This window comes from Psammomys obesus, unplaced genomic scaffold, assembly GCF_907164565.1.
Source record: "Psammomys obesus unplaced genomic scaffold, mPsaObe1.curated_primary_1811, whole genome shotgun sequence".
Taxonomy (NCBI): Eukaryota; Metazoa; Chordata; class Mammalia; order Rodentia; family Muridae; genus Psammomys; species Psammomys obesus.
In genome coordinates, this window is record NW_026590062.1 from 621688 (window position 1) to 643818 (window position 22131).

At 45.6% G+C, this 22131-nt stretch overlaps 2 protein-coding genes across 6 annotated transcripts in view; both read left to right on the plus strand.

Annotated features, from left to right (window-relative positions):
• Chek2 (checkpoint kinase 2) overlaps positions 1-13910 on the plus strand; it is a 34582-nt gene extending 20672 nt beyond the window's left edge. For 3 of the 4 annotated variants that reach the window (XM_055606153.1, XM_055606152.1, XM_055606154.1), the window contains exons 9-15: positions 359-458; positions 4375-4461; positions 5153-5316; positions 5511-5626; positions 6756-6841; positions 11991-12071; positions 13672-13910. In XM_055606153.1, the coding sequence (XP_055462128.1) occupies positions 359-458; positions 4375-4461; positions 5153-5316; positions 5511-5626; positions 6756-6841; positions 11991-12071; positions 13672-13746 (709 nt within the window). In that variant the 3' untranslated portion in view covers positions 13747-13910. Of the gene's footprint in view, positions 1-358; positions 459-4374; positions 4462-5152; positions 5317-5510; positions 5627-6755; positions 6842-11990; positions 12072-13671 lie in introns of those variants that run through there. The other variant, XM_055606155.1, reaches the window with a different exon arrangement.
• Positions 13911-21128: 7218 nt separating this feature from the next.
• Ttc28 (tetratricopeptide repeat domain 28) overlaps positions 21129-22131 on the plus strand; it is a 412775-nt gene continuing 411772 nt past the window's right edge. For both annotated transcript variants that reach the window (XM_055605846.1, XM_055605848.1), the window contains exon 1: positions 21129-21218. In XM_055605846.1, coding sequence (XP_055461821.1) covers positions 21135-21218 — 84 coding nt within the window. In that variant the 5' untranslated portion in view covers positions 21129-21134. The remainder of the gene's footprint in view (positions 21219-22131) is intronic.

Genomic DNA, 22131 nt, shown 5'->3' on the forward strand with positions numbered 1-22131 from the left:
TCTATCTATCTATCTATCTATCTATCTATCTATCTATCTATCTATCTATCTATCGGCAGGGTCTCATGTAACCCTGGTTGACCTTGTGCTCCTTGAGATCTGCCTGAATGCTGGGGTTAAAGGCATGCGCCACCATTCCCAGCAAAGCTCATTAATTTTAAAAGTGATGCCAAGCATGGAAAAAAAAAAAAAGAAAAAAGATAATCTGTGTTTAGTACTGGAGTCCCAGGCCAGGGCCTCTTGCATGAGGCACGTGCCCATTTGCTCACCCTTTCCATCCTTATTTTACTGGGCCTGATGGGTGTTTCATTCGTGCTCTGCCTTCAGGAACGAAGGTCCTGCTTTGTTTGTGTTTCAGGATGGAAGGAGGAGAGCTGTTTGACCGGGTGGTGGGGAACAAGCGCCTGAAGGAAGCGACCTGCAAGCTGTATTTCTACCAGATGCTTCTAGCTGTGCAAGTAAGAGAAGCCCTCCGGTGTTAGGCAAGAACCAGGGGACTTTAACCAAGGGTTAAATTTCAAGAGGTTTTATGTGTCTGTTGTTCTGTTCTAGGCCAACAAACAAGCAGTCTGTACTCCTTGTGACTCAGATGATCAGGCCATGAGTGTAAGAGACAGTAAGAAAGGGAGCTAAGGAGACGAACATATCGCCTGCTCTGGTGTCACAGCCTGCAGTCCCAGCTTCTTAGGCAGGTTAAGTTGGGAATTCCAAGTTCAAAGCTGGCTTCGACAGTTTAGAGAGAACTTGTTTGAAAAATGGAAATGTTAACTACTTCAGAAATAGAGTACTTGCCTACGTGCATGAAGCCCTACGTTCTCTCTCTAGTTTCAGAAAAACAAAATCCACACAACCCATCTCTGTCACCTATCTTTGGCTTGCAGGTCTTTCTGGAGGGGCATTCATTTTTGCACATCGCTGATCCTCGGGTCAGTGACTTGGTTTGCAGAGTGTAAAGGTGGGGTTGAAAGCAAGGCTGACCAGTTGGGGAGGTTGAGATAGATGGTTCTTCTACGGCCCAACAATGTGTTCCTTATGAACAGCATCCCATGAATGCAGCACGCTGATGATGGGATGCATGCGCGCGCGCGCGCGTGTGTGTGTGCGCGCGCGCGTGCACGCTTCTCCTGTGCTCAGTGGTTGAATTGCAGAGGAACAATTGGTGACCCAGTTTTGGTGCTGCTGATTGTTTCTTGACGTTTGGTAGATTGGTCAGTGTCTCTCTACCTCATTTCTCCCCTAACTCCTCTGACCCTTCCTCTCCCATTTCTCTCCTATACTGACATGATCTTTCTATGTGGCCCTGGTTAGTGTAGAACTCACTATGTAGACCAGGTTGGCCTCTAATTCAGGTCTGCCTCCTCTGCCTCACGAGTACAGGGGTGAAAAGTGTGCACCACCACACCCAACAAGGTTGCTTCTCTTGAAAGCCCACTTTATGAAGGAAATAGCATGGATTTGGAACAGTTATTGTATTGAGTGAGGTCTGAGGGAGATTCTCCTGGCTTTGGCTTACCTGGGCTTATCCTAATGTTTTCGTCAGGTTCACGTCCAGTCAAAGTTTTTGCTAAGAATTTTTTATTAAATAGATGGCTCAGCAGTTAAGAGCAGGTACTAGTTTTTTATTGTTGATTTGTTTTTGTTTTTGTGTTTTGTTTTTTGAGACAGGCTTTCTCTGTGTAATAGTCGTGGCTGCCTGGCTGTTTTGGAACCCGATTTGTAGACCAGGCTGGCCTTGAACTCCCAGAGATCCTCTGCCTCCCAAGTGCTGAGAAGAAAGGCGTGGCCACTGTGCCCGGAAGCAGGTGCTCGTTTTCAGAGGATTAGAGTATTGTTCCTAACACCCACCTTAGGTGGTTCCCAGCACCTGTAACTCCAGCTCTGGGGCATCTGATACCTCTGGTATCTGTGGTCTGCATGTAAACTCCCACTTGTATAACTGAAAATAAAAGAACTGTTACAACAAAAAGTATTTCACCTAGATCCAAGATCCCACTCACAGCCTCTCCCTCCCTTTATTTATTTTCTTTTCCCAGTGCTGGGGATGGAGCTCATCACCTCCTGCCCCCCCCACCACATGACCTATATTCCTAGTTCACAAGCCCTTTGTAAGTTTTTGTTGTTGTTGTTCTGTTTTGTTTTTTGAGATAGGGTCTCAGGTAGTGTAGGCTGACCTTAACTTAGCTCTGTAGCTTTGAACTTCTGATCTTCCTGCCCTTACCTCCCAAATGCTTAGATTACAGCCAAGCACTGCCATGCTTGCCTTCATAGTTCATTTTTAGTGATGGCTGCTGTCTGTGCAGGACTTGATTAGTTTATTCATTTCATCATATATCGACCAACAACAAGATTAATTGTGTGCAGATCTGTACATAATAGGATGTTTTTTATTTTTAAAGAAGTATGTCATGGGCTGGGTGGTGATGGTGTACACCTTTAATCCCAGCACTCGGGACACAGAGGCAGGCCGATCTCTGTTAGCCAGCCTGGTCTACAGAGAGAGTTCCAAGACAGTCAAGGCTACATAGAGAAACCCTGTCTCAAAACAACAACAACAAACAAAGAAAAGTATGACATGAATTCATATTTTGTCTGTTTTCATTTTATTTTCAACAAGAGAATTTTAAAACACTAAAGTTAGTCTTTGCACCTAGGAATAGATTAGTAGTTTAGTTATTGGCTATTTTTGATGTTTATAGTGTTTTAGGCAAGTCCTATATCACTGAGCAGCTGTGATCTCCAGTCCTCTGGGTAGTTTTGCTTCTTGTTTTCTTTCTTTCTTTGTGCTGTAGCGATCTCAAAACCACTATGGCCTGTGATGTATAAGTGTCTCACTGTGAGCTACATAAGCTATGTGTGTGTGTGTGTGTGTGTGTGTGTGTGTGAGACTATGTGTTTATATGTGATTTGTGTGTGGTGTGAGTGTGTATATGTGTATGTGTGGCCTGTGATGTGTAAGAGCCTCATCATGAGCTATATGTGTGTGTATGTGATTGTGTGTATTTTGTGTGTGTGTGTGTGTGTGTGTGTGTGTATGTGGTCTGTGATGTGCAAGTCCCTCACCCTGAGCTATAGGAGCTATATGCTTCACATTTTAGAGAAAAATCTGTGTGTATATGTGAGAGATAGATAGATAGATAGATAGATAGATAGATAGATAGATAGATAGGGAGAAAGAGAAAATGAGAGAGAGTATATATGTAGATTAGAGAATAATCTGCAGAAGTTCTCCTCATCAAGTGGGCTCTGGGGCTTGAGGATGTCAGGGTTGGCGGCAGTTGCCTTTACCTGTTGAGCCATCTCTCAAGTGCATGTCTCCCCTTTTTTAGACACATTCTATAAACAAAACCTATATCATTGTACCTGATACAAATGTCCTGGAACTTGGTCTGTAGAACAAGCTGGTCTCAAACTCACAGAGCTCTGCCTGCTCTGTTCCTGAGTGCAGGTAGTAAAGGCAAGTGCCACCACTGCCCAGCTACAAATGTATTTTTTGAGATCCCTAAAAAAATATTCTTAGGGATTGAATAACAAAATAGATCACTTTGATATAATCTCTTTGATGTCATCATTTTTAGGTTTTTATTGATATTGGCACGTTGTGTGTCTGTTAGTGTGAGGGACTTTTTTCTGGCATTGTAAAAATACAAGGCTTACCCCATTCAAAGATTTTTTTTTTTTTCAATTTTATGCTTTTAAAATTTTTCTGTAACATAAATTTCTAAGTGAGTTTGAGGACAGCCTGATCTAAAATGCGAGTTTAGGACAGCTAAGGCTACACAGAGAAACCCTGTCTCTAAAAAAATAAAAATAAAAAAATTAAGTGCTTAGTCCTGGTCCAGCTCTGACTTTGAGGAATGTGCTGATGCATAATACAGCTTAGTTTTACCCAGGCTAAGAGTTAGGTGATAAGGAGACCAACAAAGCCAAAAAAAGCAGTGCCCAGGGGGGACTGCAGAGACTGATGCATCAACCAAAGACATCAGTCTCCATGTGGGTTCCCTAGTAAGGGGAGAAGAGACAGTCTCTGACATGAACTCAGTTGCCTGCTCCTTGATCATTTACTCCCTACTGGGGTGTCCTTGATAGCCCAAAGAGGAAGAGGATCCAGGCAGTCCCGATGGGACGTGATAGGCTAGGGTCAGACAGTAGGGGACTTCCTCTATCAGTAGACTATGGAAGAGGGACAGGGGAGGAAGAGGGAGGGAAGGGGGGATTGGGAGGAGATGAGGGAGAGGCTACAATTGGAATACAGAATGAATAAGTCATAAATAATAATAATAATAATAAAATAATAATATAAACAAGTGTTGGTAACTTTTTGTCTTCATACATGTGTACAGTATAAGCCAATGGTCATGCTTTTCTTTTGTCCAGTACCTTCACGAAAATGGGATTATACATCGAGACTTAAAGCCTGAGAATGTTCTTCTCTCATCCCAGGAGGAGGACTGTCTCATCAAGGTGATAACTTCTCATCCTCTCTCTGTGGCCACTGCTATATGTTTCTCTTCAAAACTACTTTTTAATTTCTTACATAAAACAACCAGGACTATCAAAAGGTTGAGAACCTGAACTTCCCATACTTGACAGTTGTTGCTGGAATGACCCAGTATTCCATGAGCCTAATGAGCACATACTGAGCCGCAAGGTATACAAGTCAGTTCTGTGTTCAGAGGGCGAGAAGAGGGGCTAAGTGGCTCATTGAATCATGGATCCCGCCTTTCCTTCTGAGGCTAGCTTCACTTTAGAATCTCTTGCTACAATTATAAGACAAAAACCAACAAGGAGACCCCGAATCATAAAACTTGAGGGTGACGACAAGTGCATTTGTTTCCCCCCAAGCTCTCCAGATGTTCCCTAGTGTAGTCAAGTTTGAGAGTCTTGGTTCTAAGAAATAAGCATAAGTATTAGAGTCCTAACGTGTTTGTGAGAGGGGTTATATAGTTTTGGTTAGGTTACAGTGATCATGGGTAAATTGGTTCTCAGATACCCAGGCTCAGGGATTTTCATTTTAGCAAAATTAAATACTTCGCAAAGACATGAAATTGTGTGTGACAGGTGTTTATATGACAGATAATTCAGTTTCCGTGTCCCTTGGGGATGATGGGATAAGATAATGTTTGGATTTCATTTGTTTTGTTTATAATTTTAGATCACTGATTTTGGGCAGTCCAAGATTTTGGGGGAGACCTCCCTGATGAGAACTTTGTGTGGTACGCCCACTTATCTGGCTCCTGAGGTCCTTGTCTCCAATGGGACTACTGGGTACAGCCGTGCTGTGGACTGCTGGAGCTTAGGAGTTATTCTTTTCATCTGGTAGGAAACATTTTCGTTATTTCACCACCTGGTTAGATGAGGTCAGATGAAATTGTGCCATTGTCCATGCGGAGAGCTTCTGTTTGATTCGGTCATTTTTTAGTCATTGGTTTAAGGAAAAGCTGATTTTTTCAATGCTGAAGAAGAAACCTGCCACTTGATCTTTTTTCCTTTCTTTCCCTACCAATATTAAGCCTCAGTGGCTATCCACCTTTCTCTGAGCATAAGACTCAAGTGTCACTGAAGGATCAGATCACCAGTGGAAAATACACCTTTATCCCTGAAGTCTGGACAGATGTCTCAGAGAAGGGTATGGATACAAAGGGTCACAGATGCGTGCTTACTGAACTGTGGGTGTTCTGTTGGTGGGAGTTTCTTCTCAAACGGTTGTTTTCTCCCTTCTGATTGCTTTGCACCATTTGAGAGGAAGAGGACATTAGTAAGAGCCTGGGCTTCAGAGCCTGGGCTTCAAAGCCTGGGCTTCAGTCCTAGCTCTGCTGTTTGTTAGTTTGTATGTCCTTAGGCAAGTTACTTAACTTTTTTGAGTCTCCATTTTCTTTATTTGTAAACAGGTGATCAATAACCCTGACATCAAAGGTTTTGTGCGAGGTTTAAGATAGCATATTCAAGGGCCTGCTACCCATTCAAGTATGCAAAAGAACTTTTAATATCAAACATCCTTTGAATAAGTAGAATGTAAAAGTTCAATGTTGCCAGGCTGTGGAGGCAGAGACAGAAAGATCTTCTCTGTGAGTTCAAGGCCAGCATGGTCTACAAAGAGAATTCCGGGTCTGCCAAGGCTACACAGAGAAACCCTGTCCTGAAACAAACAAACAAACAAACAAACAAACAAACAAGTTCAACGTCATCAGTTATCTCTATTTTATAGTTTAAAAGTGCAACCTTTCAATTCCAAGGAGAAAAAAATAGATTAAAACCAAATGTCCCATGTAGGTGACTGTATTAAATATCAGAGATTTAAGGAATAATATTGCTGTAGCATTCAAGCCAGCCTTTAGTTGCTGCTTGCTTGTAAGGTTGGGCTTTATTTTCACATGCCTATAGGGAGCCTTTCTCTGGTTTCTTACCATCAAGCAATGGGACTCAGAGTTTATGGTACATTTTGAGTATCTCAGAACTGGGTACAAATTCAGTTTAAATTAGTCTGAACTCAGTACAGCAGCAAGAAAGGGAACAGGGAGCCAAAGGTTGTGATGTCCTAGGAGGGGGAGATGGGGTGTATCTGTATTCCTAAGGTCCCAATCTTCTGCATTTAGAGAGGGAGGGTCTTGGAGGACTCTTCCTTGTCACCAAATTTGTTGGCTCCATGCTGCTCTCTTCTCTGGCTGGTGCTCTGTAGTTCTGTCATAGTTTAATAGTACAGGTGAAATGTATTCATTCTTTTCATTGTAATTTTTCTAATTCTCTTGTTGCTTTAGCTCTGGACCTTGTCAAGAAACTATTGGTTGTGGATCCAAAGGCTAGGCTCACCACAGAGGAAGCCTTGAATCATCCATGGCTTCAGGTGGGTGCGAGACATTGCTTGTTTGCCTAAAATTCAGGGGAGTCCTGAACTGCTTAAGTGAGATGAGGCTGAGGGTCACACAGTCTCTGTGTTGTTGGATTCATTTATTTAAGTGTTTTCATTTGGGTTGTTGGTATAGATAGTGTCTGTAAGTTTTTTCAGTCAGGATACATATGCGTTTGGAGGAGGGAAAGGAGGAAGGGAGCTAGAGATGGAATTGGAGGCAGGGAGGGTGAATGAATGTGTGTGTGTGTGTGTGTGTGTGTGTATGTGTGTTTGTGTGTTTGTGTGTGTGTGTGTGTGTGTGTGTGTGTGTGTGTGAGTGAGCTCTTTCCATGTACACATAGCTCCTGGATGAATAGGCTCACTTCATGTTAGGTTCTGGTTCTGTTCACCCTGAGACTGCAGTGTGGCTGTAATCCCTTGAGGGCTTGGTCTTCCTCAGCACCCAGCTGTCTCCCTCTTCTGCTCCCCTTCTACCAGGTGGAGTGGGCTAGGCTGGGGTCCAGGAGGTTGTGGTGTGAAGGCTTCCCACTGTTGTTCCTGGTGAGCAAGCGTGCCCTTAGTGCAGGCTGTAACCTGCATTCTTTTAGTTTTCGTGACGTCTGTGTTCACACGTCTCTGTTGCTGTGAGATTTTTGTGCCAAGCTCATTCAAAGCCTGCTGCCAGACTAAGAGTGCCTGTGACTTCGGGAGAGTGATCGTTGGCTTGGAACTAATTAACAAGAGCATCTGTCTGGTTTTCTGATAGATGTATGATTCCACTCTTCAGCTCAGCCATACTTGTTTATGAACTTCCTTATGGCCTCTGCTTCCTGTGCTGCTGGGTGATGTAGACAGGTGGCTGGAGCTCTTCCATGTGTGGTTCTCTGTTCCGGGAACACCTTGAAAAAATCAAGCTTACTTGAGAGGCAGAGATGGGGATTTCTGAGTTCCAGGTCAGCCTGGTCTACAGAGGGAGTTCAGGACAGCCAAGGTTACACAGAGAAACTTTTGTCTTGAAAAACCAAAACACACACACACATACACACACAAAGAAAAAGAAAAAAAGAAAGATCAAGCTTCCCTGCTATCCTCCTGGGACTTAGGAAGATTGTCCTTTGTCCTTTTTCTCTCTTGCAACCCTCCACACCTAAGTTTTGGTCAGACCAGCTCAGGTTAAGAACAACAAATCCATAATGGAAGGAGGGCAGCTGAGGACCTGAGTTTGAATCCACGTAGTAGGAGGAAAGAACTGACCTCTGAAAGTTGTCCTCTGGTTCCATATACATGCACATAAGATAAATGATAAGTGCAATAAAACATTGGGAATAAAAAAGGGAGAAGGGTGGAGAGGGAAGGCAAAGAATAGTTTTGGTTTGGGTGTTGCCCTGGAAACATGATTCTCCTCCCAGAAAAAAATCAGTCAGATGATTTAATGTTTACTAGACCACACAGATCTGAAAGCAGCAAGGGCCTGGAGACAAGGAGTTTGGAAACAAAGGTGTCTTTGCATGTGGGGATTTAACTTTGATGAAAAGGAGAAACCCACCCCTTGGCTCTTTTCACATGCCTTAATAGGGCACCTTCTGGGATCCAAATGGATGCAGACTGTGTTGGCTTTCTGTGTTAGCTTTGGAAAAGAAAGCACAGGGCTGGCCAGTTAGGCCTAGCAACAGAAGTTTGTGTTTGAGATGTGTGAGTCAGTGTAGCCCCTTTGCTTGAACTTCTTGTCTCAAAAGAAATGTTACGAGCAAGAAAAGGTGAAGCTCAGCTTTGCTCCAATCCCACATGTAGGCACTTGTCAACATTTTGCCTGGAAAAGTAGCGTGGGTACTGGATGAGGAGGATGAGGGTGCAGAGGGCTATCTAAGCATCTGCTAATGGTGATAAGTTTGGATTTGGGGAAATGCCTGATGGTTTTGGGGACTATGAATCCTTCTCTGCTTTATCATTAGCTGTATTGAATTGGGCAATATCCTTCACACATTCTTTCTACTTCACTTTTAGTGAAATAGTACACAGGCTCCTTCCTGCTTGCCTTTGAAGAACATTGTAACTTAGTATTTTTGGTTGTAGACTTCTCCCAGATTTACAGATAAATCTTGCTTCTTGCACTGATGTTGAGATTCTCTTTCATCTTCCTGTTACCTGGTGGCTTATGGCTATGATGCCTGTGACATAGCCACAGGTCATTCTGGATGTACCAAGCAGTGTCTAGGAGAAGGACAGTTGTGCTCGTTGTTACTGTAATGCCTAGATAAATCAACTTAGCGAGAGAAAAGGTGAGCCGGGTGTGGTGGCGCAGAGTGATCGATCCCAGCACTCAGGAGGCAGAGGCAGGAGGATCGCTGTGAGTTTGAGGCCAGCCTGGTCTACAAAGTGAGTTCCAGAACAGCCAGGGCTACTCAAAGAAACCCTGTCTCAAAAGAACAAAATAAATAAAGAGAAAAGGTTTATTTTGGCTGATTTTTGGGGGAGTTTAGTCCATGTCTGAGAGGAGAAAAGAGGGGAAGAAGCTGGGAAGTTGGCTCAGTGGATCAGGTATTTTTCCTACAAATCGGAAGATCTGAGGGGTTAGGGCTGAAGACTTCCCCTGAAGCTCATAGGCCAGTAAGCTCTACTGTACACGGTGGCCAAGAACAGGAGAGTCTCTTCTTAAACAGGGTGGTAGATGAGAGCTAAGACCCTAGGTTGACCTCTGACCTCTACATGCATGCTGGGAAGACCTGGGAAGATTTGTTTTAATTTTAATTATATGTATATGTATGTGGGAGGTTATATGTACCTGAGAGAGCCAGTGCCAAGCTGTGCATACATTGAAAGACTGGAAAAAATAAAAAAGGAAGACGAGGAGGTCCACAATTTTCTTCTAGGGTATCTTCCTCTGCCTCTCAAGGCTGCACATCTTCCAGCAGCACCATTGCTGAAGGCCAAGCACTGACTACACAGGACTTGTAGCTCTTATTTAAACCATAGAGGCATTCCCTTTTGATTTTGTTCATGCATTCCTTCTTTCAGAGCACAGTTAACAAGTTCATGTTCCATGGGTTGTTTTTTGTTTGTTTGTTTGTTTCTTTCTTTTGTTGCGACAGGGTTTCTCTGTGTAGCCTTGACTGTCTTGGACTTTGTAGTCCAGGCTGGCCTCAAACTCAACAGTGATCTATCTGCCTGCCTCTGCCTCCTCAGTGCTGGGATTAAAGGCGTGTGTCACCACCTCGCGGCCTCAAGTTCATTTTCAAACACTGTTGGACACCATGATATGCAGAGCTGCGTAATACATGTAATTGTAGGGTGAGGTGCATTTCAGGGGTGATTCTGCATTACATTCTCAGGCTATGAGAGAATGTGTGTATGAGTTAGAATCCTGCGTTACATCCTCAGGCCATGGGAGAATGTCTATATGTATGAGTTTGGTGCTGTCAAGGCAGGCACGATGTGAGCTGCTCAGTAACCAGCAAGACAAGGATGGAAATAGGTGCTGGTTCCTGTTAGTAGATGAGCTGAACTAATGATTCATCCTTTCTATCTCCACAAAGTGGCTCATGTTAGAAGCCTTTCATCCTGGATGCCATGGGTAGAGGTAGAAAAATGTGAGAAAGTACACAGGGCTTTGAAATCTGGGTCTGTATTCTATGGATACCATTTTTGTCCTAGTTTTGGTTTCTCTGATACTGTGATAAACACAAGAGTAAAACAATTTAAAGAGCAAAGAGTTTATTTATTTTACGCTCCCACATCACATTCCATCCCTGAGGGAGGTCAGGGCAGAACTCAAGGCAAGATCCTGAAGGCAGGAACTAAAGCAGAAACTCTAGAAGAAGGCTGCTTACTGGCTTGCTTTCTTAGGTAGCCTCGGATCACCTGTGTAGGAGTGGCCCCACTCACAGTGGGCTTTTTTTGTCCTCCCGTTTCATTCATTAATCAACAAAATGCTTAAAATATATGCTCACAGGCTAATCTGATGGAGGCCTCTGCTCAGTTGAGTTCCCCTCTTCCAGGATGACCTGGGCTTGTGTCAAGTTGATGAAGTGTAGATCAGAATGGCTTTATTTAGACACAGAAAAATTCACCTGCCTATACCTCCTGGGTGTTGAGATTAAAATGTTGTAGCCTTTTTTTTTTTTTTTCTTCTTTCTTTTTTAAGGTATCTTTGTCTGGGTATAGTTATGCTTTCTTGAATCCCATATCTGTAACCCAGCACTCAGGAAGTGGCAGATATAGGCAGATCTCTGTGATTCAAGGCCTGCCTGGTTTACATAGTGAGTCCCAGGCCAGCCAGGGCTATATAGTGTGACTATGTATGGGTATGTGTGTGTGTGAGTGCAGGGTCTGAGGAGTTCAGAAGAGGGGTTAGGCCCCCTGTCATTGGAATTACAGTTGCTTGTATACTGCTTGATGTGGGTGCCATGAACCAAACTCCGGTCTTCTGCAAGAGCAGTATGTACTGTTAACCTCTGAGCATCTCTCCAGCCTCCACCTGGAGCCCATCTTTTTATTGGTGGATATTTTATATTTCTGAAAGTGGGGAACAGTGCCAGGCTCCCTCTCAGGGCTTCTGCATGGCAGTTCTTGAACGCTGTAGGATTTTACCTCGAGGGAAGTGGGAGCTAGTTAAGAACACAGGGGAAGAGTACCACCTTTCCCTTCTCTTGCCCAGAATACCTACAGTGTCTTGTCATTTTTATAGCCATCTTTTGTCATGAGATGTGGGCCCGAGGGTTTGTAGGCTTAAGAACCTTCTGTCAACTTGCTGTGTGAATTTCCTAGGTTCAGATGGTCTACCTAATTGCCTTTATTGTGGCAAGGGAGGGAAGGGCTTGTTTCTGTGAGGACCCAGGGCAGTGTCAGCCTTTCCTACTGACCTCCTGACTACTGTTCCTCAGTCTGCTTCTGCTTCTGAACTGGGGGTCTGCTTCTCTGGTTGACTAAGAGCTCATGACCCTTGGGTTTGATTTAGCCAGAGCTCATGACCCTTGGGTTTGATTTAGCCAGTGCTCATTGAACACTGACTGTTCTGAGAAGGCAGAGGTGAGCAGTCATGGTCCCATCATTAGGAAACTTCAGCAAAGGCATGAGGTTTGCTGTCAGGGTGGCAGCTTTGGGCATTTACCTGTCATTCTAGGAGCTTGCTTTTCTTCATGTTCTATGTTTCTTGATTTCTTCACAGGATGAGTACATGAAAGGAAAATTTCAGGATCTACTGGTGCAGGAAAATAGCCCGATGACCTTCCCCCTGGCTCCCGCCGAGGTATTCTGTTGACTGTACTGTAGAGTAGAATTTAATTGCTGATAAGCAAGTCTGACTGAAGATTCTGTGGAGTGGCAGGTGCTTACCATTTAAAAAAAGGTTTAATGACAGGCTTGGTGACACATACATATAATCTCAATGTTTAGGAGGCTGAGACAAGGCATTGACTCTTAACAGGAGAATCGGGAGTCATGAGCCAGCTTGGTCTACATAGTATATTGGAGTAGATACTTACTTTCTGCTTGCTGGCAGCAGTTGGGACTGAACATGGGGCCTTAGCTGTTTAGGCAAGTCCTCCAGTTTGAACCAGTGTTTCTACTCTTTGTTTTGATATGTTCTTGCAACCCTGGAATATTTAATAATGCAGCATATGTTCAATGAGTTGGAGCAGTAGATAAGGCTTGTCAATCTGAAGGTCTTTTGCATGGCAAGGTGGAATACTCTGCTAGAGGCGCAGATTTAAATTTTTGGAAAATGTAAAACCTTAGGAAAATAGTCTATGGTGGTTTTCTCTTTTATTTATTTATTTATTTATTTTTGGTTAGTGACTAAGAATGTATTTTATTGTGGCAATTTCTTTCTTTCCTTTTTTTTTTTTTTAAAGATTTATTTGTTTATCATTTATACAATATCTTGCCTGCATGCCAGAAGAAGGCACCAGACCTCATTATAGATGGTTGTGAGCCACCATGTGGTTGCTGGGAATTGAACTCAGGACCTTTGGAAGAACAGCCGGTGCTCTTAACCTCTGAGCCATCTCTCCAGCCCTTGTGGCAATTTCTTGATTGCAGTTTTCTTCTTTTAAAGTTCTTTGTAAGTCTGAACTAGTATGTTTGCTCATTCCTGTCCTGTCTTGTTTTGGTCAATGATCTTGCTCCTTTATCCTTACTGTTCTTTCTTGGTTTTATAAATGGAAAACAAAACTGTAACAGAAAAGATTGTTGTTCCCATAAGACAGCAAAACTTGAGACTGTGAGAGAAATTAGGTGTCCTACACACATTGTGCTGGGGGTTAAACCAGGACCTTAGTGTATCGTGAGCACACCCTTTAACACTGAGCTTTAATAGGCAGTGCCAGGAGACAGTGGCTGAGAGGAGCTATTGGTATCGCCTGCTGTCCATAGTCAGATGTCCTTCCCCCTACAATGGGATAATACTCCGAGAAACTCATCTTAAGTTGGAGGCGTTTTAAGTAAGAAAATGCATTTAAGGGTGCCAGCCAGGGTAGCACAGTAGAGTGTGTGAGCAGAGCCTGTCCCCCGTGTGGCTGGAGCTCTGGCTGCCTTACATCATGCCTCACCCAGAATTTTGCTAGACCAGGCAGAGATCCAGTTTTGGACTTGCTTTATATCACTGTAAGGATAAAAAAAAGTTACTGTACATCTATCAGTGATTAGAAATCACCAGCTAGAGTAGGTAAGCGTCTCGATTCCAGAGGTGTGTTAGGATTCGGTTGTCATGACAACTGGTGATTCTTGGTCCTCGCTGCTTCCCATCCCTTACTGCTTCAGTAAACTGCCCCTAGTTTACCGAACTGTCAGGAGCTTTGACAGAAGCCGTGCCTTTCTTTTGAACGCTTCTTCCTTTGCTTTATTTCCAGCCTTCTCGTCGAAAGCGGCCCCTGGAACAGAAAGGGGAGGATGCTGAGAGCAAAAAGCGCCTGGCTGTGGTGTGAGCACTGCTTAGAACGTGAGAGAAACGTGTTTTCCTTCACACTTCTCCATCTTGAAGTCTTTTTTTAAAAGGCTATATAATTTTTAAGAATATAGTCTATATTTTAATGATGGGAACAATTGCTTTTCCATCACTGTACACAATTAAAAATCTCGTGGAAATTGGCTTCTGGGCTTGTATTCCGTGAACAGCAGTTTAGATGAATACCTTTCTTTTTATTAAAAAAAAAAAATGTTAGGGGACCTGTGTTGAGAGATGGTCTTAGTGGTTAAGAACATTCCTGTAGAGGACTGGAGTTCAGTTCCCAGCACCTATTTAACTATAGTTTCCGGGAATCTGATGCCCTCCCCAGGCCTCTGTTGGCACCCACACACATGTTCGTGCACACAGACACACATAAACATTAAAAAAAAAAAAATTCTGAAACAATGTTAAAAGTTTCGTGCCTTTCATCTGGAACTTCACCTTGACTGTTAGCAGTTTACCTTCTCAGGGTTTCATTCTGGTTTTAGGTTAATTTGTCTGAATACACATTCTAAAGGTCCCTTAGGAAGGGTAAGTCCCGCTGGTGGTGATGGCACCGCCAGAACTCTAATCCCAGAACTCAGGAGACAGAGGCAGGAGAATCTCTTGAGTTGAGTTTGAGGTCAATGTGGTCTACTGAGCCAGTTTCAGGACAGCCAGGGCTACTCAGAGAAACCCTGAGTCAAACACACACACACACACTCACACACACACACTCAACACATTACAGAGATTTGGTGATATTGGGTGATTTGTAGTGGCTGGCTGCCAAGGAACGCACGTGATGGCAGGTATGTTGCTGCCTGAGTTGTGGGGCAGTTTGAAGTTCATATTCCTTAGGTCTGGTGGGTTCTCACACCTGTAGTCCGTCCTGTTAAGAGTAAGATGTTGGGTTTGAGGGCAGCCTGAGCTGTATAATGAGACTTTTTTTTTTAAGTCACAAATACTTTATTAGTTTTTTTTTTAAAGATTTATTTATTTATTTATTATGTATAGTGTTGTGTTTGAATGTACATCTGCATGCCTGAAGAGGGCACCAGATTTCATTACAGGTGATTGTGAGCCACCATGTGGTTGCTGGGAATTGAACTCATGACCTGGAAGAGCAGCCAAGTGCTCTTAACCTCTGAGCCATCTCTCCAGCCCTTATACTGAGACTCTTGCCTCAAAAACAGATGAAACAAAGAAATTATCTTCAATTCTATACAGTTTACATCTCTGAACTCTTGGGGTACATTAAATTGAGATACTAATTTTCCCTCAATTTTTAGGAAAGTGATAGAGCACTCTTTTAAGTTAGGTCCTCCAATCATCTTTGTATTAGAGGTGTAGAGAAGTAAGGTGGAGTTAAAGGAAGACATCTCTGTAGTGGTTAAGAGCATTGGCTGCCGAGCTAACACTGAGGGCCACGTCTGGTCTGGTGGCCATTGCGGCAGCAGGGTACCTGTTGATATCTGTGGCTCATATTACCACTAACAGCCATACAGATGTCTCTGGTCTGTGCTGCTGCCCAGCCCCTCTCTGACTGACATTCTGGAGAGCTGACCCCACCTTTCACCCCCTGTAGCACTTGGGAGAGCAGGCCCTGCACCTCACCAGGGCAACACAGCCAGCCCTGAGGGTTTGAGAGCGGGAGAGCTGGCTTAGCCCCTCACAGCCTGCAGTACAGGAAAGCGGGCCTGCACCTTGACTGGGCAGCACGGTAGAGCTGGCTCTGGTGCCGTGGGTGCCAGTGAGCCAGGCCTGAAGGCTGCAATGTTGGCTGAGCTAGCCAGAGCAGTGCTAGAGCGCTCGCCTTGGTGGTGCGAGTGTGGGAGAGCTGGCGTATGGCCAACTCAGCTACCATCCAGGCCCAAATCTAGGGCTTTGAGTTGATCCATCCCAAAATCTATCTCATCTGTGAACTGCTGGAGTGTGAAAGGGCCGGTCCTCCACATCCATGGCTGCAGGATCTCCATGAGAGTCCCTGTGAGGCTACAGTATTAAGGGTGTAGCAGAAGCCAGAGGCCTGGAGCAAGACCAATGACTAATTGCAATGAACATTTGCGTGTAAAGATGTGTGGACAAAAGGGTATGCTGCGGGACACTGACACACCACAGCTTCCATGATGGGATATTTTCTATGTTTTTGTTTGTTTGTTTATTTTTTGTTTTATTTTCTCTTGAGCGGAAGATTGCGAGGGCAGAGGGTGGATATGAAGTGACGAGGAGATGGGGGGGATTGGGGTACATGAATAAAAAGTAAAAAGAAAAAAGGCATTGCCAACTCTTCTAGAGGTCCTGGGATTAGTTTCCAGCACCCACATGGTTGTGTACGCCTTTAATCCTAGTACTCAGGAAGCAGGTGAGGGGATGTGAGTTTGAGGCCATCCAGGACTACACAGAGAAACTGTCTCCATAAAACAACAAAACAAAAATAAATTGTAACTCTGTCTTAAGTTGAACTCATCTTAAACTTGAGGCATTTAAATTAAAAAAAAAAAAAATGCATTTAGTAATTCCAGCCTGTGTTAACAATAATGAGCGAGTGATATGCGAGCTTTCCTGGTAACCCTGTGGCTGGCTGGTAGTTATACAGCCTTGACACCTGGCCTTTGTGGGCACCAAGCATGTAAGTGGTACATAGATTCACATACAGGCAAAACACCCATACACATAAAATTAGAAGAGGAAGAAGAGGGAAGAAAGGTTATAGTCAACCTGGTTTTTGCTGACTGTAAAATGAATTTCCTTTGTCTCTATTAATTGATTTATTTATTCATCCATCCATTTATTTATTTATTTTGATTTTTTTTGGGGGGGGTGTAGTGGAAGACAGGGTTTTTCTTTATAGCCTTGGCTGTCCTGGACTCCTGGACTCCTTTTGTTGTAGATCAGGCAGGCTGGCCTCAAACTCACAGCGATCCACCTGCCTCTGCCTTCCCAAGTGCTGAGGTTAAAGGCTTGCACGACTTTGGCGCGTAAGTCATACTAAGGGGTGTTAACTCACACTGGCAGAATTACAAGAGACTAATGTTTAAAAAATATATATATATTTTTTTGTTTTTGTTTTATGAAACAGTGTTTCTTTGTGTAGCCTTGGCTGTCCTGGAACTCACTTTGTAGACCAGGCTCTCCTTGAACTCAGATCCACTTGCCTCTGCCTCCCAAGGGCTGGGATCACAGGTATGTGCTGCCACCATCTCCACCTATTCTAAAACTTCATTTATTTATGTTTTATTTATCCTCTTTACAGCCTGATTCCAGTCCTCTCCCTCCTCTCCTCCTAGTCCCACTCTCACACCGCCTCCCCACCCCTCCCTTTTCTCTCAGAGAAGAGGAGCCCCCCAGAGTTAGCTGGCATCTCAAATTGCAGCAGGTCTAAGCACACCTTCTCCAGCTGGGGCCTGACAAGGCAGCCCAGCTAGGGGAAAGGGATCCAGAGGCAGGCAACAGAGTCAGAGACAGCCCCTGCTCCCATTGTTTTGGGACCCACCTGATGACCAAGCCGCACACCTGCTACATATGTGTAGGGGTCTATGTCCAGCCCATGAATGTTCTTGGTTGGTGGTTCAGTCTCTGTGAGGCCCCATGGGCCCAGGCTAGTTTACTCTGTAGGTCTTCTTGCGGTGTCCTTGACCCCTCCAGCTCCCTCAATCCTTCCTTTCACTCTTTCACAAGACACTGAGCTCTGCATATTGTTCAGCCGTGGGTCTCTGCATCTGTTTCAGTCTGCTGCTGGGTGAAGGCTCTCAGAGGACAGTTATGCTAGGCTCCTGTCTGCAAGCATAGCAGAGTGTCATTAATAGTGTCAGGGGCTGGCTCTCTCCCATGGGGTGGGTCTCAGGTTGGGCCAGTCATTGGTTGGCCATTCCCTCAGTCTCTGCTCTATCTTTATCCTACACTTCTTGCAGGTGAGACAGATTTTGGGTGGCAGGTTTTATGGGTGGGTTGGTGTCCCCCTCCCTCCAGTGGAAGTCCCACAGACTGACTACAGGAGGTGGTGACTTCAGGCTCCTTAACACCCCACTCCTGCTGCTAGGAGTTTCAGCTAGGGTCACCTCTCTAGACTCCTGGGAGCCTTCTTTGTCCTAGAGACAGACACCTTTCCACCCTCCTGCTTCGGCTCTCCACACACCTGACCCCAACCCCATCTTCCACCCAGGTCCCTCCCTCCATCTACTAAAGATTTCCCCTTCTGAGTAAGATTTAGCCTCCTTCCTTGGGCCCTCCTTGGCTTCTTTGGGACTTTGGATTGTACCATGGTTATTCTGTATTTTATGCCTAATATCCACTTACAAGCGAGTACATACTATGGGTGTCTTTCTGGGTCTGGGTTACCTCACTCAGGATGATCTTTTCTAGTTCTATCCATTTGCCTGCAAGTTGTATGATGTCTTTGTATTTAATAGCTGAGTAGTATTCTGTGTAGCCTTGCTTGTCCTGGAACTCACTTTGTAAACCAGGCTGATCTCCAACTCAGAGATCCTCCTGCCTCTGCCTCTGGAGTAAGCTCTGGGATCAAAGGTGTGTGCCACCTCCCACCCTCTGCAGGCAATTTTTTTTTTTTTAAGATTTATTTTTATTTTATGTGAGTATTGCCTGCATGGATATACACAGAAGGCGGCTCTGTGGTCTCTGGAACTGGGGTTACAGATGATTCTTGAGCCCAAGTTCTCAGCAAGAGCAGAGGTGCTCTTAACTGCCATGGCCCAGCCCCATACCTAACCCTGAAGGACTTCATATATGACTATGAACCTGGAACTACCAAAAGCAACAAATGCGTCTTACATACCCTAGGGCTGGCTGCTGTGAGGGCCCTTTGATATGCAGAAATTGAAACATTGTTAATGGCCTACACTTTACTCTTAAAAAGTGGAATTTGTTTCAGGACTACATATGGATGGGCTTAGCCACAGGAACACAGGCAATTTTAATAGCAACTTCTTTTTGTTCCTGACTCACTGTAGCGGTGGATGACCCTGTAGCTTACTGGCCAGGCTGTTGGTTGAGCACTGTGCGTCTTCAGACACTCTTTACTAGGTCAGGCCAGTCAAGGGCAGACAGCTGTTCCTATGAGTGGCTGTAGGTAGTTTCCCTTGGGAGGCTGTTCTGAGGTTTGAGTGGCCCAAGGCAATGAAGGTAAGGAAGACAATAGAGAGGGTGCCAAGACAGTGCTTTAGGAGAGCCACAGGAAGTTGTTAAAGCCGAGAAAGCCTGGGGGCCAGCATGCACTTTGATATGCTAATAGGTACCAGGAAGAGGGCTTTGGACCTGATGCTTTTTCTTCATTATATGAGAACTAGTTGCTGCTTCGGTTCCTCTGTAGAAAACTGTAGAAGGAAGTAATCAGATTGAAGACAAGGCATATTTGATAGACAAGATCCCAGGCGCAGCTATGCCTGAAGGTGAGACACCGATTCCAGGACTTGGTTATATGATGAGGAATATTCTTTTTTGCGTACTCCAGGTTGAGTTCATTTGTGTCACTTGTATCTTGTAAAGATCAGAGCAACAAACAACTATGCAAAAATTACAAGAGTAACTGGGTAGTGGTGCAGGCTAGGAGGTAGTTTGAGACCACCCGGGTCCACACAGCAAGTTCCAGGCCATCCAGATCTACAAAGTGAGAAAAAAAATCCCAAGAGATTCCTTACCCGTGTTCTGCCCAGTTCACGAACCCCAAAAGACCAGGAATAAACAGACTCCGCTGTAAATACATGAGGTTCTTTTTATTATAAATTACAAGCTGCAGCTTGGGCCCACACACACCCACCGCCGAAGCAGTGGGAGCCGAGCGCCCCGTGCCCAGGTTAGTTGGGTGATATATAGATTCTGGTCCCTCCCAGCATGCCCAAGGCAGGGGCAATTTCTGCCTGGCAAGCATCTATTGGTCAAGATGCTACATTTTGAATCGATTGGCTATAGGAAGGTTCCCAGGCCATTAATGATCTGGTGTCCCTCCCTAGGGGGATGGTCCAGTTTCCTAGCAACTGTATCTCTAGTGGGTGGGGAAAGAATGCAGTGAGGTGGTCCTTCCCCTCAGGGCATTACTGGACTTCTCCACCCACCTACTTCAGGTCTTAATAATAGTTGCTAATTTATCTTTTGGTCTCTCACCTGGAGGGGAAATGTTCTCTCTTAACTGTTTTTCTCCTAGCCTTTGGGTTTTCTGAGAGGTTTGTGGTAGAGAGATGTGGGAAGAATGGTTGGGTAAACTTTGCCCTGCTAATTACACCACAGGGTTTGAAAACTGAGGCCGTTTCACTAATTTTTTGGGACTTTTGGAAGATACAGTGGGAATTACAACTTGGAGCCTGGGAGAGCTTAATGTGTACTACGCATCGCACATGCATTATTATTATTTTTAATGTGTTTTGCCTGCATGTATGTTTGAGGGTGTCAGGATATCTTGGAACTGTAGTTACAGACAGTTGTGAATTGCCACGTGGGTGCTGGGAATTGAACCTGGGTCATCTGGAAGAACAGTCAGTGCTCTTACCGCTGAGCCGGCTCTCCAGCCTCTGCATGCATTATTGTCCACCATCAATCACCACAAAAAAAAAAGTCCAGTCAAGCCTAGGAAATGACTCACCCACATGCACCCATACTCACGCGCGCGCGCGCGCACACACACACACACACACACACACACACACACACACGAGTGCTGGGATTAAAACACCACTATCTCCCCAAACAAGTTTATAGGTTTATTATTATTATGTGCATTGGTGTTTTGTCTGCATGTATACCTATGCGAGGGAGTCGGATTTCCCTAGAACTGGAGTTGAAAATAGTCGTGTGCTGCCAAATGGATGCTGGGAGTTGAACCCGAGTTCTGGAAGAGCAACCAACCCGTGCTCTTAACCGCTGAGCCGGCTCTCCAGTCTCAAGTCCATAGTTTTTTAAGGCGACGAAACGTTGCACCTTTTCTAGTGATCCCTCGGTTCTTAACTGCCCAAAACACAAGGTCTGGCCTCCGGAGTACCACCCAGGCAGGACCAGGCGCCGAGTCCTCGGATGCCGGAGGTGGGCTTCGGAAGATTCCATCCCAAGAGACCGGACCTCGAAGGCCGGCCTTTACCGCGTCACCTACACTGGCGCGCCTTCACTTGCCCCCGCCCCGCGTGGTGCCCTCCGGGTGGTCCGCAGTGCGGCGGGCGGAGGCGCAGAGCCGGGAACAGCGACCCGCTTCGGGAGGGCTCAGGCCGGGGACGCACTTGCGCGGTGCGAGCTGGCTGGGCGGGCGCGCGCGCGCGTGCGCGGTGAGGGCGGGGGCGCTCGGCGGCGCGCGGCACGGCAGGAACATGGCGCGCGGGAGCGGTGCGCGCGCCTAGCTGGCGGGACCGTTAGCTCTAGGCAGCCGCCGACGGGCCCCGCGGGATGGAACAGCCGCTGCCTCTGGCGCCCGAGCCGGCCTCGGCGCGGAGCCGCAGGCGGCGGGAGCCCGAGTCTCCGCCGGCGCCGGTGAGTGTGAGCGGGGCGCGGGCCAGGAGACTTTCTTTGTGAAACTCCGTCGGTACGAGCCGGGCCGGGCCTTGCGAGTGACCGGGAGGCGGAGGCTCCCCCCACCCCGGCTCTTCAGGGTTCGAGCCCGCGGCGAACCATTAGGCAGACCCTTTCCGTCATCTGCCTGCCTGCCTCAGTTTTCACGGCTTGTGTGCCTGCGCCAGGGGCTTGGAATGCAGTGGGCACCTACCGTCCCGCACCTCCTCTTCCCCGACCCCGCCCCCTCGGAGCGGGACGGGTGAGGGGGGGTTCACCCGAGACCCCCGCGGCTGTAGAATGCCCTGCCAGGAGGCTCGGATGTTGCTAGCCCAGATGTGGTTGTTAGGGAGTGGGCTTTCTGTTCCTAGAAGGCAACAAGGTTGTTTATCTCATTCCCGACAGACAGATACTGGAGAGCTTCAGGTCCACCTGGGCTTCTTGGTGTTTGGGTGTGTCTGTCAGAGTGAAGGATGCTGAGCAAAATGGATTTCTGCCTGGCTGGAGTAGTGCAGCTTTTCTTCCTCTACTCTGTGGTGTGTTTTCAAGCCACTAACTAGCTAGGGCATAGAAATTATCTGGAGCGTTTTATTGAAATAGAGGCCACACACTGTACCGAAAGACAACATCCACAAAGTAGTTTCTCAAGATAGAGAAAGAGATTTAAAATTTTTAGCAAGCCCTCGAAGTTGTGACTGAGGGAGTCTGGTGATCTGTAAAGTGTTCCATGAGCAGACAACTTTCCCTGCTTGGGAAATATTTATAGGACCGAATGACCCTGCGACACTTCAGGTGCCTTTTGAGAGAAATAGCTATCAGCCGTACTTCACTTCATATGATTTTTCTCAGCACCCAGGTTAACTTTTGTGACTATTATAATGTGATATTCCCAGTG